At 38.6% G+C, this 14,070-nt stretch overlaps 1 protein-coding gene across 7 annotated transcripts in view; it reads right to left on the bottom strand.

Annotated features, from left to right (window-relative positions):
* Positions 1-14,070, bottom strand: part of sdk2b (sidekick cell adhesion molecule 2b) — a 565,983-nt gene that overhangs the window by 200,629 nt on the left and 351,284 nt on the right. For all 7 annotated transcript variants that reach the window (XM_072455684.1, XM_072455687.1, XM_072455686.1 and 4 more), the window contains exon 2: positions 1,252-1,411. In XM_072455684.1, the coding sequence (XP_072311785.1) occupies positions 1,252-1,411 (160 nt within the window). The remainder of the gene's footprint in view (positions 1-1,251; positions 1,412-14,070) is intronic.

The raw sequence follows: 14,070 nt of genomic DNA, 5'->3' as shown, positions 1-14,070 counted from the left end.
CCTGTGAAGATGTATATTTGTGGTTCAAAAATGGGCCACCTTGAACGTAAAATGGTCAATTTCTTGGTCTTTTTGCAAATATATTTTTCAGTTGAACTTAGTTTGCGTCCAAATGTCCTTCCAAGTCCCTAAACCCTCATTCACTACATAGACCTGCATGCACTATTTAGCACTGCACTCATTCACGGAGCAATTCGGACACTCAGTTTACTACTTTCTCCACGCTGCGGGTCACGTGACTCTGGTATTTGGGTTAAAAACAAATCAGCCAATCATTATACACATTTTATTTAACATGGATCTTAAATCAAACTGTAAAAATGGACTGGATTATTCAATTTTTGGTGATCTTTTTACAGCTCAAGCTAAAGTAAGCGGCTAATGCTAACAACTTTACAGTGTAACAGTTTATTTGAGAATGTTTTGTTCAAATTCACGGGTCAAATTTGTTCAAACAGCTCTTCTTTCTGCTTTTATTTAGTCGTGTCCAGTTAAAGACCTGTCACTGTCCAGCTCATTTGCAAGGTGCATTGTGGGAACTTTTCTTTTGTGTTTACTACTATTTCTACTGGCAGACATTTGGACACCACCTAAAATTGTGTGAGCCCTAAATAGTGCCCTGTGTAGGGACTCAAACTCAGTCAAAGGTGCGCTACGTAACTTTTTTGAAGGCATCAAACGCATCTGTCCTGCATTCATTCAATTATAGGTGGTTTCCTTGCTCACATCTCCACAGATCTGACCCAACATGGAATCTCACCTGCGTTTATCGATGGAGAGAGCAGACGGGTTTTCGGGAATTCTACAAACAAGTGGCAGACCCTTCATCAGGTTATGGAGCGCAACTTTAAGATGGACCAATGATTATGCCATGGTCGAATAATCAGTAAGTAATTGTAAGTAAGTATTTTTTTTGTGGCATAGTATTATTGCCTTATCCCAAAAACAGAAAATTGACACACCAGACAAGACCGTAAATGCACTAATGATGAAATGAAGAATTCACTGGATTGGCCTTTCAAAATGTCCAAAGAGCTTTACATTCCGTCATTCCTTCGCTTGGAGGTGACACGTTCATTCTATAGAGGTCTCTGCAACCAGCGACCAATCACTCACACACCACGTTCATGTGTGGGGTGAACAAAACAAATATTGACCCCTATCTGACCCACTGAGCTACAGAAAACCCTCTGAAAAGAACACTTATCCCACTGCGCGCTCACAATGACGTATACGGTGCTTCTTTCCTACCTGTACTCCAGAGAAAACCGTGTGAGCTCCGTGTTGTTGTGGATCCATTTAAACTCTAGGGGCCAGCTGCCCTCTGCCATGCAGGTCAGCACCAGCCTGTTCCGCTCCAAGTGTAACTGACTCCGAACCGGCTCCGTCTTGAAGTAGGGAGGAACGTCATCTGGAATAAAGAGCAACAGTTAGTCAGTTCTACAGCTCTTGCAACCAGAGCCGTTCATTTCATTGGGAAACATTAAGTCTAGTGCTTCCCTCTACGCATCGACCAAAAACAAATTATTCATCTTTGGGTGCAATCATTAACAATTGGCCCAAAGCACTTAGTCATTTTTCCAAGATTTCATTCCCCATTGCGAGATTCAACCAACCATGTCTCTTGCTGCAAGGACTCAGAAAATTCTCAAGGGTTTATTTAGATTTGTATAAAAGCTCCTTGTGGGTCGCCATTTACCCCTGAAACCGACTGATTCCAAGCTCAGATTCTGGCGCAGCAGTGCATCTTAACCCTGGCAAACTCAGTCTCCAAACTTGTGTCGCTTGGAAGTCTATTCAAAATGTCTTCCACGACATCACAACCATCGTTTGAAACCGCTTTTCAAGTGGAGAGTTTGCCATCTACTCGATTTTCTCGAATGGCACTTGTCCGTTTTTAAAAATGAACTCTTCAAATGCAAAATGAACCTTTTTCTACAACCACCGGAAAAGTCTCGATGTAATCCCTCATTTGTCCAGGAACCTTTTTCTACAACCACCGGAAAAGTCTCGATGTAATCCCTCATTTGTCCAGGAACCTTTTTCTACAACCACCGGAAAAGTCTCGATGTAATCCCTCATTTGTCCAGGAACCTTTCTCTACAACCACCGGAAAAGTCTTGATGTAATCCCTCATTTGTCCAGGAACCTTTCTCTACAACCACCGGAAAAGTCTCGATGTAATCCCTCATTTGTCCAGGAACCTTTTTCTACGACCACCGGAAAAGTCTCAATGTAATCCCTCATTTGTCCAGGAACCTTTCTCTACAACCACCGGAAAAGTCTCAATGCAATCCCTCATTTGCCAGGAATCTTTCTCTCCCACCACTGTGAAAGTTCCAGAGTTCACCTTTAAATCAATAACTCAAATTGAGAAGGACCAGACCAATTAGTTACATAAAACACAACCTGAATTGCTAGTCTAGACTGAAACATTATTTTTGCTGTGGTAGAAAGTACTTAAAAACACTTTACGTTGTCAAACTTGGCAAACATGATGAAGCCACTTGAACAAAAAGCAGAACACCTTCCTCGTGCTCTAATACACAGCCAGATGCATGGATCTTACTCGACCAATGAAAACACGCAAGCTGCTACACTTGAAGGTTTGCCATTAAGATTTGTCGGCCTTAGCTATCAAGTTGGCGTCTTTCTCGAGCGCATCTTTGACCGAGCAGACAGGAAGGAGGAAAAGAGAGGAGCGTACAATCCATTCGTCACTCTACCACCTACACACTGCTGCGCTTCATCCCTCGCTCAAGGCTCGAAAGAAGGAGCACCACCAGAGAACTGAAGCGAACGCAACAAGAGCGACAAGATGGAGTGGGCTACATGGGGGGAAATGGGTAAACGTTGACGGGATCCAACACCGCGATGGCTGGACATCTTGGTCAGGGAAACGTTGAAAACCGCAGTACTTTCCCAGAAGCTTTGGCCCAATGGTAAAGCTCACAATAAATGGCAGATTGCAAGAATTTGTGTGCGAAATCAAAAGTGAAGATTACAAATATAAATCCTTTTTTTATTTTAAGATTTTCTGTGCTTTATTTGACAGGACAGATAACAGATGAAGTAAATGCTGGATGGTTTAATGCCATAACTTCTTGACCAATAGTTACATTTTCCCAAATATTTTAATACTTACTTGAGTAATTTCATGGACCACTATTTTTTTTACACAACTGCTGTAAGTAAAAGATCGAGGTTGAGAACCGCGTAAACCACACTTTCGAGCGGTGTTGGGAATAACAATGTTTGAGTTTAACAGCCTTACAAACAGTGTTATTTCTAATGCATAATCTAGCTAATTACTTGTTATTTTACAATGAGTTGCACACAAATGTCTCCTCACATTTAGAAGAGCTGCAAAGTTTCATTCCCTGTTTGGCAACACGGAGCAGCGATTGGCAAAAACCCACAAAAGAGAGCGTTACACGACTTGTCAAGCGGCTTTGTACAATCTTATTCAAACACGCGAGGAAATATGCAGCATACATACGGATTTTACGGATATTTATTGTTACTGTTTATTATTTGGCGACTCTTTGTGATGGAAGTAAAAAGAGAAGCGCTTATAACTAACGCTGGTTGTCGGTGCATTTGGAAATAAGAGAAAGTAGCAAATTTTCTACTTGAATAAGGAGCGGTTGGTGTATTTTTGTAGACTGTTTTGTTACTTTACCTGGTAACTAGATATTTTCACCATTTAAAATCACAGTTACTAACTCACTTTTGAAGAGAAGTAACGGGTAAATAACTACAATGAATTACCTTTTGGAAGGAACTAGCCCATGCATGTTTTTCAAGGTAATTTGAAGCATTAAACTTGCTCATTATAAATGCATAAATACTAGATATTCAAGTTTAATGTCATACTTTATTGAGCAGTAACTTCCTTCAAATACTTTTTTAATCCTTTGAACACTACGTTTTTACTTCTATCATATTTTCCGGACTGTAAGTTGCACCTTTTTTCATAGTTTTCGCCAGGGTGCGACTTATACTTATATTTATACTCATATACTAATACTTATACTCCGGAGCGACTTATATGTGACATTATTTGTTATTTTCACACTTGCACCTGCATTTCATACTCCAGTGCAACTTATATATGCTTTTTTTCTTCTCTATTATGCATTTTTCGGCTGGTGCGACTTATAGTCCAGTGCGACTTATAGTCCGGAAAATACGTTACTTTAATGATTTTATTTTGAAGTTTGAAAAGGCTGGTGATCGTAATGTTCTGGCTGATCGTAGTAAATCACGTCTATTGTCCCCCCGTCGCTAACTGTCGTAGCGCTTTGAGGAGCTAATATCTCAACATTGATGTAGGAGTCAAGAAAGTGAAAGAGCTTTTCGGGATGATCATTGTAAATATAGCACACATTAATTGGATGGTTGGTTAATATAATTATCAGATTGTAGGATAATCAGCAGTTGAAATTAAACTGTCAAAATGATCTATAGCGGTGATATTTGGCGCTTCTACCGGGGATTTAGGTTTTGTGGAGGCAGGCGTGTGCGAGACATGCAGCGCGGAGGAAGGTAAAGACGAGCAAATTAAATGAAAAAATATATATATAGAATGAAAATGTTATGTTTTTCTCTACCACGATTGCTTAATTATAACGGTTTAATTTAAATTTAGTAAAACATGTGCGTTTCTCATCAGCATTATATCCATGACACTAACTTTGCTAAAGTAAGTAAGTAAGAAAGAAAGTAAGAAAGAAAGAAAGAAAGGAAATGATCGAAAGAAACGAAAGACACGAAAGGAAAGAAAGAAAGGAAAGAAAAGAAAGATAGAAAGAAAGAAACGAAAGGAAACGAAAGGACAGAAACGAAAGAAAGAAACAAAAGGAAAGAAAGAAAATAATTGAAAGAAACGAAAGACATGAAAGACACGAAAGGAAAGAAAGAAAGGAAAGAAACAAAAGAAAAGAAAGGAAACGAAAGAAAGAAAGGAAAGAAAAGAAAGATAGAAAGAAAGGAAACGAAAGAAAGAAAGGAAAGAAAAGAAAGATAGAAAGAAAGGAAAGGAAAGAAAGGAAATAATTGAAAGAAACGAAAGACACGAAAGGAAAGACAGAAAATAAACGAAAGAAAGAAAGGAAAGAAAGAAAGGAAAGAAAGGAAAGAAAGAAACGAAAGAAAGGAAACGAAACGAAAGAAAGACACAAAAGGAAAGAAAGAAAATAATTGAAAGAAACGAAAGACATGAAAGACACGAAAGGAAACGAAAGAAAGGAAAGAAAGAAAAGAAAGAAAGATAGAAAGAAAGAAAGGAAAGGAAATGAAAGGACAGAAAGGAAAGAAAGAAACAAAAGGAAAGAAAGGAAATAATTAAAAAAAAACGAAAGACACGAAAGGAAAGACAGAAAATAAACGAAAGAAAGAAAGGAAAGAAAGAAAGGAAAGAAAGGAAACGAAACGAAAGAAAGACACAAAAGGAAAGAAAGTAAAGAAACGAAAGAAAGAAAGAAAGAAAGAAAGAAAGAAAAATGAAATAAACATTTTATGATAAAAAGAAGCATAGATTATAGTGAAGTGGAATATCCAATGTTAGGCCAGTTCATCACTCAGTACTGTAAATCTTCTGTCCGCTAACTCCTTATCTGTATGGAGATATTATTGCTTTTCCCTGGGATGTTCCACACACACATGCAACATATCTATCTCCATGGAGACAAGCAGGTGGAGCCGCCAGACGAGGTTACAGGTCAGAGAAGAAGCGACCCCACTCATAGTAAGAATGCACGTTTTTCAAGAGGTTTTTGAGCAATATAAACATCCGTAATTGAATAAATGCAATAAAGAACATTTTAATGCCTTACTGTGAAAGATTTCAGACAAAGCATTAACTCCATGGATCTCCGTGGAGACAAGCGGAATCCCTCTCAACAAAGGTTGTTATTCTGTTTGTCTTCTTGGACCAACGACTGTCTAAAAGATGGATTTTCAAACTTTTTCTTGGTAAAATCAACCGTTTTGTGAAGTCCTGCTGTTGGGAATTTGGGCTTTGTAAATTCAACTGACATTTAATAGTTACATAGTGCACCTTGTGAAATTAAACCACTGTGTATGTTCACACCACGCAATCAAATACGTATGAAATAAAAATAAAATCTTGCCAACCAGGGCCTCATTTGACGGTTCACAATACTCACTGGACAATGTCGATCATTTGACACGAACAAATCAACCAATGACAAAGGAATTATTTTGAAATCAACCTACCATGCAACACATTTTCATCGATCTATGTTTGACGGGCATCAACACCAATCCAACTTTTCATTTCATCCAACGTTTCAGAAAATTTGAAAATAAATTTGAATTAAATTTGAAAAGTCAAATAATATGTTCTGATACAATTACAAGCTTAAAACCATGGCTTCTTGCAGTAAAAAGAGAATGGATTTTCACACTTTTCCGTGACTTTTTCTACTACGAAAAAAATTCCTACAGCGCAACCATTTTAATTCACTTTTCATTCAGATCTTACCATTTTCCAGCAAAATCCGATCCCCCCCTGAGCGAGCGTGAAACCTGCCTAAACCCTCAGCATGGGAGAGGAATAAGAAGCGCGCACGGTTAATCAGAAAGTTAAACAGCAAACCAGAATCTACGTCTGCAAGAAGGATTCACGATGGATCTACGAAAGTGTGGAATCTGCAGGTTAAGCAATGGAACTATGGAAAACGCGCGTAAACCGATGAATTCGTAACATGCAGGGGATTTTAGAGAGAAGGCGGTTGAAAAGCAATGGAGGTTAGTCCTACTTGGATTGTTGGAACAAAATGGAGCTCAAGAAAGAATGAGTTAAATAGTGATTGGACAGAAGAAACTATATTTTCCCCCCCGGTGACCCAAGATTTGGTTGAAACTGAGATGGTGAGATAAGGTGAGTGGTGCAGGCAAAATTGCTACTGTAATTTGTTTTCCCATCTGTTCATAATATGTTTTTGGTTCATGGCACGCCGGCGTCGTCATTGGATATAGTGGAAGACTGAGATATTTATCCATGCTTTATCAGATTTAAGCAGGAGTAAAGGGGTTTCTTTCTCATTTTCGTCCGTGGAGCTGTTGTTTCGCTTTACTCTAAAATGGAAACTGAAAAGTATAGTTTCTCTGTTGTCGCGCAGATTGTGCAAGCTAAGCTAACTTGACACAGTAACGGCTTATTCAAGGACAAAAGGGTAATCAGGTTAACTCTCACAAACTGATAATGTGCATATATATCTGTGTTTTTTATGTGTTTTTTTTAGATTTCAGGTACAAACAAAAAACCATGCAGGATTGTAGACTTTTATTATATGTGTTACTAGACTGCGGTGGCTCTTTTAACTTGTTAAGTGTTAAGAAAATATAATTACCCAACATCGACACTCAAATAGTTTTCCCACTCACTGCTAAACCTCTGAATGGGATCTGCATAACCTCTATTCATGGGTTTTGTAATTGAATAATATTTTACGCTTCTTTTTTCCTCAATAAAACATTAGTAATTTCCTCTTAGTTAATTTTTGCTGATAGAGAACATGGAACTTGGCGCTAATTGTTGTGTTATGCGGATTTATACGGATGTAATGATATACAAATCTCATGGTACGATATTATCACGGTATTTTTTTACACTGTATGATATTTATTGCGACATTGTTGAGAGTCTAACAAAATGGAAGATGATAATACATTTTTTCCCTTTAAAAAATCCTTGGGACCAAAAAAATAAGACATAAAAGTGCTGAATAACATATTTTTTCACGATTTTTGCACTGAAATGGAGCAAAGGATCATGGTCTATGTAGTTATCTTGTGCAATTCGATATACTGTGACAACCCACAATATTCCTGTGACACTTTGGATATCATGATATTTCGGTTATTTGGTTACATCCTTAGTGGACAGGCCCGTTAATAAGAATTGTGTTAGTCATAAAACACGACAAAATATGTGCATTTTGACCGCATTATCACCATATAACTTTGAAATACGGAGAGTTTGAAACTATGCATGGTCCACGATCAGAACTACCCAACAGACCAGACCAGACATCTACTGTATGTTCCTTTGACAAAACGACCGCACGTGAATCATTGGTGGTCGTTCTCATGGAGGTTCTCTGGTGTGAAAGCCTCTCTGTGACTCCCCCCCCCCCCCCGATCCACACTTAGATAGCGCTGATGAGCTCTTGTGCACTTCCTAATGAGGCCACTGCTCCGATACTCATCTCTGATCAATGCCGTCTACAGCTTCACACTGCTCCACCGGGAATGGAGTATTGAGTACACCATTGGCATTTGGTTTGAGTGGGGTTTTAAAGTGCAGGGTGCGGAGAGTTTCAGAGGTGTTCACTGGTCGTATGAGACATGAGCGAGCAAATGCCTAAAGAAGACGACATATCATGCGTTTGTCTGCCATTATACTGATGTGCAATTCTGTCATATGTGCAATTGCTGTTGGAATTCATGTGCAATTCATGTGCAATTACTGTGAAATTCATGTGCAATCTATGTGCTGTCGTGACACATATTCATGTGCAATTACTGTCGGGATCACATGCAATGGTATTTATTTATTTATTTGTCTATGGGAGTTTTTATTTATTTATAGGAGATCTTCTACTGAAAGTGTTTTTCAGACTTCCTATAGGTGATCTGTTCTTCTGGATCTACCTCTGATCTACCTGCGTTGCACCAATGAAATTTCCCCATGTGGGACAATAAAGGAATATCTTATCTTATCTTAATCTAAAACATTTAAAATTGGGTTTCAAGATCAACTATTTTCAATTACGTTCACTTACTTAACTTTTTTCATGGATAGTCCACCACCTCCTTGTCTCCTGTGCACGGAATGTTCCACAGTATGGCATTAAACTCATCTATTCAGCACTTATTTCATTACACGTGTTTTTATTGCTCAAAGCTACCTTTAAAAAACATGCATTCTTACAGTGAGCGGGCTCGCCTCTCCGCAGACCTGACCCGTAACTTGGCCTTGGCGATAGATAAGTTCAATGCCATACTGTGGAGCATTCCGGGCACCACAACAACAACAACAACATCTCCCGGGTGGCAAGACCAATGTCATGCTAAAGACGAGCGGAACTCGACACTTCACTTTAAGTTTATTGCCTGTCAGCTGTGAATTACATCATAAAATACACAATCATAAACCCAATTACAATTTTCAAGGACTATCAATTCTGTATATAATGGCAAACTTCCGTAGACTATTGAGTGTGCTGCTTGAGGGGCCTTCCAGAGCAATTACAGCATGTATGGGGCCACTCATTTACATATAGCACACTTAGTTCTCCCTTGGGCGCTGGTCCCGGGGTTGACGGCGCGCTATGGTTCAGAAATACCCCGAATTTGGCGTGTGCGTTCCAGCCACCTCATTACGGGAACAGTGCCGTGTACAAATGTCTGCCCCGGAGGTAAAAATGCATAATTGAGAAGAACTCGTAGAGTTAATTTTTACAATAACTAGAATCAGAGCGAGGGGGACATATCACCTATTTTCTGCTTTAAAAAAAGGACAAAATGACCCTTTGAATTATTTTGGTCTGTTCAGCTATTGATGAATGAAAAAACTTTGCATATTTCTGCAAAAGAACATAAGTTATACAATATGTCATTCCCAGCGACCTTGATTTAAACGAGTCTGTAATTGCTATTTGCTGTTTGCGTCCAAGTGAATTAGTTCTTTCAGATGCTTTATGTCGGGTAAATGCTCGGCTGTCAGCAAAGATTGACTGTGCATCTAAATCACCGCATGAGAAAAAAAGATGTACATTGCAATATTGGAGGCAGTTTAGTAGATTTAAAGCAGTGGAATGCTGGAGTCCTTAAGTTGCCTTCGTCCTTGTCCTCGGTTTTTCCTAGTTTGAGCTCAGTTTTCTTCTGATTTAGACTCGGCTTCATCTTTTTCTAGTTGTCAAGGTTTAGTCCCAGTTTTGGCCTAAAAATATGCATTATTGTCAATCTTTTTAAACTATTTTGTGTCATCTTAGACTTGGAATTCCCAATATCTCAAAGCTTTAGTTGGTTAAATGATGAGCTCAGCAGCTAGGACTGAACAGTAGTAGATGCAAATTGTCAAATAAAATGTGAGAATGTGAAGGTAGAGATGGGCAATACATGGACAATTATATCATATTGTGAATGTTGTTTTGAAAATATGCTTATTTTGAATATTGAGTATATCCGTTATAGTTAAAGAGGCTTCAAATCGGTTGAATCTGTTTTCATTGACGCACTTCGAGGCAACTGCCGTGACGAAAATAAATTGAATTGAATTGAAGTGAAAAAGAGCTGATTAAAAATAAAAAAGAAACAAACTATGGCAATTTTTCTGCACTTTTGTCTAAAAATTAAAGATACATTTAAAGACATGTAAGAGATTTCTGTTGGATTTACATAATATTGTTAAAGATACTGCGACAAATTAAATATATACATTTTTGTCAGTACATCCTAAAACGTTTGCTAATATAGATTTTAAAAACATCTCGACATGTACTGGATGAAACAAGGTTCTTTAGGGAAAAAACAAACTCTAGGTACATTTTGATGAGGACACAACATCATAACATGGTCAAAAGTTAAACAAGTCAGGGAAAAAAAACACTTTTGGACTCAATTTGAAACAACTTAACAACTAAATGGGACCTCAAATTTGGACTTAATATGCTTTAAACTTCTTTTCTTTGGACGCCACCCCTTCCTTATTGTCTTATTTACTTAATTTGTTCATCTGGTCTTTTGGTTATGTTCTAAAAAATAAATAAAGTCCGTTAAGCATGTAGAAGTCTTTAAAATGCATGGCTTGACATTGGGCGAGATAATATGACTTACATTTTAAAAATCATGATATAAAAGAGAAATGTGATTATAATTTACAATATAATTCATGTTAAAGACATCTATAATATTTGTAGCTGCTTGTTTAAAGATATTTAGGTGACGGTTATACGTTTTGTCTGTCATTAGCTCACAACAATCACCATTAGTGTGTTTGTGGGTATCATTTTACATCAAAAACACAAGGTAAAAACTGTCTTTTAAGGGGCAACTGTGTCCAAAAGGCACGAACCAGATCATGAAATGGTGTTGGATGAATCTACTACAGTTTCCTATCATCAAGAGTCTTTTTTTTGCTTGTTCATACTGAATAATATTGTCACGCATGTCACGTTTTTCTCCGACCCCAGCCTTGTTCACAGATAAGTCCAGTTGCGTATACGCCGACACATACATTGGCTATATTTGACCCGCTCCCTCAAGGCTGCTGTTTGGCTTATGGAGTGAGAAGACTGACCCGCCCCCTCCTCCCTCCACAGTCCTGAGGGGCTCCGAGCTTCATCTGGACCCTGCATGCATATTTCAACAACAGCCTGCGGGCTCCACACTCCACTACAGAAATAACAGGTGACTTATTTTTGCCGAATTCTGAACTAAACAGGTTTGATTGGACACGGGTTTATGAGAAATGACAGGTGGAGTGAACAGGAGTCAAAGTTTTGAGAGTTGTATCAAAAGAGAGCTGACTTTGAGTCCACACAGATGAAATAAAACTAAAATATTGCGTAATTCTTGATGGGAATAAAGTCTTAAATGTCTAAAGTGTGGGTGTAATTGCATAACTGGATTTCAACATTATGTGGTCAGTCGATAATCAACATTTTTACTGGTTACACAATAGATTTCTTCAGTTTAATTGATGCTAAATCGAGTAAATATTAAGTGTGAATTATTCTCACTCTGTCGCGTTTACTTTACCATCGAAACTTTAATTATAAAGCGGGGCACATACTGGAGGAATTATATTTTTTCTTTCTTTTGGGAAGTGTGCATGAAATTGAATCTCTGCTGTTTGATTTTTAAGGTGAGAAAACCAAATTAACTTTAAATCAATGAGTGCGAACCAGGATGAGCTTTTGTGCTTCGGAATGTGGAATAAACCTATGGAACAGTTTGCAGTGGAATTCAAATCAAAGTGTAAATATTAATATATAATGATATGAGAGTGTTGTAATAATGTGAAATAATGCTAGAAGGAAAATAATATTGTACTAATTGAGTATTGAAGTGACTGTGGGCCTGAATAATACATAATAAAAACTGTTCATCAAATTATAAGGAAAAGAAAGGTATAAAATTGGATTAATTGATCAACGAAGAATAATGGGTGGGACTAAGTACGTTTCTACTTTCACTCACTCCTTTTCGAAGTACCGTAATAATGTAAAATTGGTTTTCTTAGGTGCCCCAAATGTCCAAGGGGGAGACCACCTGAATCAGAATGGTTTTGTCGTCATTTGTTTTGACTCAATACTTATGATAATCAATTTATATATTTATAACATTTTCTATTTTGACATCCCTATACATAAATCCATTGAAATTCAAATTCAGTATTAAATAAATTGATAAAGACATGCCAAGACAAATGAAAAATACATTTTGTTGACTCCATAAATGTGTCTCTTTTACCTCCAAAGTTAAACCATTAGAAGCATTAGAGTTGAACAAATGGGTCGTACCATCTCCCAAACCGCCGCTCTTGTGGGCTGTTTCCGGTCAAACGGGATTCAAGATGGGAACAAAGTACATGAAGTTTGATGCCAATATAACAAACAAGTTCCTGCCTCTGAAACGAAGCTCATGCGAGTTCTGACAGAAATAATAAAAAGGCAATAGAAAGTTATGGCCGCTAGTTGACGTCTAATGGGGTTTTAGCTGCGGTTGTCTGACTGCGAGTAGACACATAATGCTTGTTGGTGGGTGACAGTGTTGGCAGGTGTCTGGTTGTGTGCTGATGAGAAGAGGAGTGGCTGCTGGTCTAACTGAGCAGCTAATGGCCCCGCTGGGTGAGAAAATCTGCCGCGGTGTCTGTCTTTATTTAGCGTTCAGCTCCGGGTGCATGGGAATGTGTGCGATCTACTGTGAGGCGGGAAAACGATGTGTCGGTGCAAGCGTCTGTGTGTGAAGAGTGCTTAAAGGTGCCCTGTGGAACTTTTTCTGCTCGTCTCCACGGAGATAAGATGAGCTTAGTGCCATAGTGAGGAACATTTCAAGGGCAAAGCGTTAAAGGACAAATATCATGAATTTTGACTCATGATATTTGTCCTTTAATGGTTTGCCATTAAAGGACAAATATCATGAGTCAAAATATCAAATTACATGATATGAAGTACCTTTGTTTTGACATGTCATGTTTTAGAAATTAAAATAATGACTAGGTATGGTAAACACATTACTTTCCATAAGTCTGGGCTCCCTCTTTTGCGTCTGGACTTCTATTGGCTGAAGTGGGCATAACAAGGTGAAGAAAATCTGACGTGTCTGGCCATTTATGGACTTAGAAACCTTTTGATCTCTATCACAATCTGGGGAAATTTCAAAACGGGGGATTTCTAAGGCTCAGAGCAAGAAGACTTTGTAAACAGGATTACTGGAACAGGCGTGAAAGCGGAATGAGCCCCTCACTTTGAATCGCAAGCTCACCCCCCCCTCAAAACGGCGCTTTACAATTATGTCGTGTGGATATAGGAGCATAGGAGGAAGCTCTGAGACGTAAAGAAATGAAAGCTGTTTTGAGTCAAGTTCTTACACTCGATGAAAGCATTCAAGAGAAGACTGTAAACATTAAGCTTTGTGGTGACCATAATCTTATACAGCCACCTCTTTAATCGACTGCAAGGATTTTCTCTGCTGCCTGTCAATTTCCCACAGGAATAATACAATGAGAGAGCTTTTTCAACAATAATCCCAAAAAACACAAGAACTCCCACTCGTCTGAGCTCGCCGGCTGCAGCCTCCTCACACACACACACACACACACACACACACACAGACACAGACACAGACACAGACACAGACACAGACACAGACACACAGACACAGACACACAGACACACAGACAACACACACACACACACACACACACACACACACAGACACAGACACAGACACACACACACACACACACACACACAGACACACAGACACAGACACACACACACAGACACACACACACACACAGACACACACACA

Source organism: Eucyclogobius newberryi, unplaced genomic scaffold (genome assembly GCF_026437365.1).
Source record: "Eucyclogobius newberryi isolate DKJ021-1_F unplaced genomic scaffold, fEucNew1.0.hap1 SCAF_20, whole genome shotgun sequence".
Lineage (NCBI taxonomy): Eukaryota > Metazoa > Chordata > Actinopteri > Gobiiformes > Gobiidae > Eucyclogobius > Eucyclogobius newberryi.
This window is presented reverse-complemented; position numbering and strand designations above follow the sequence as displayed.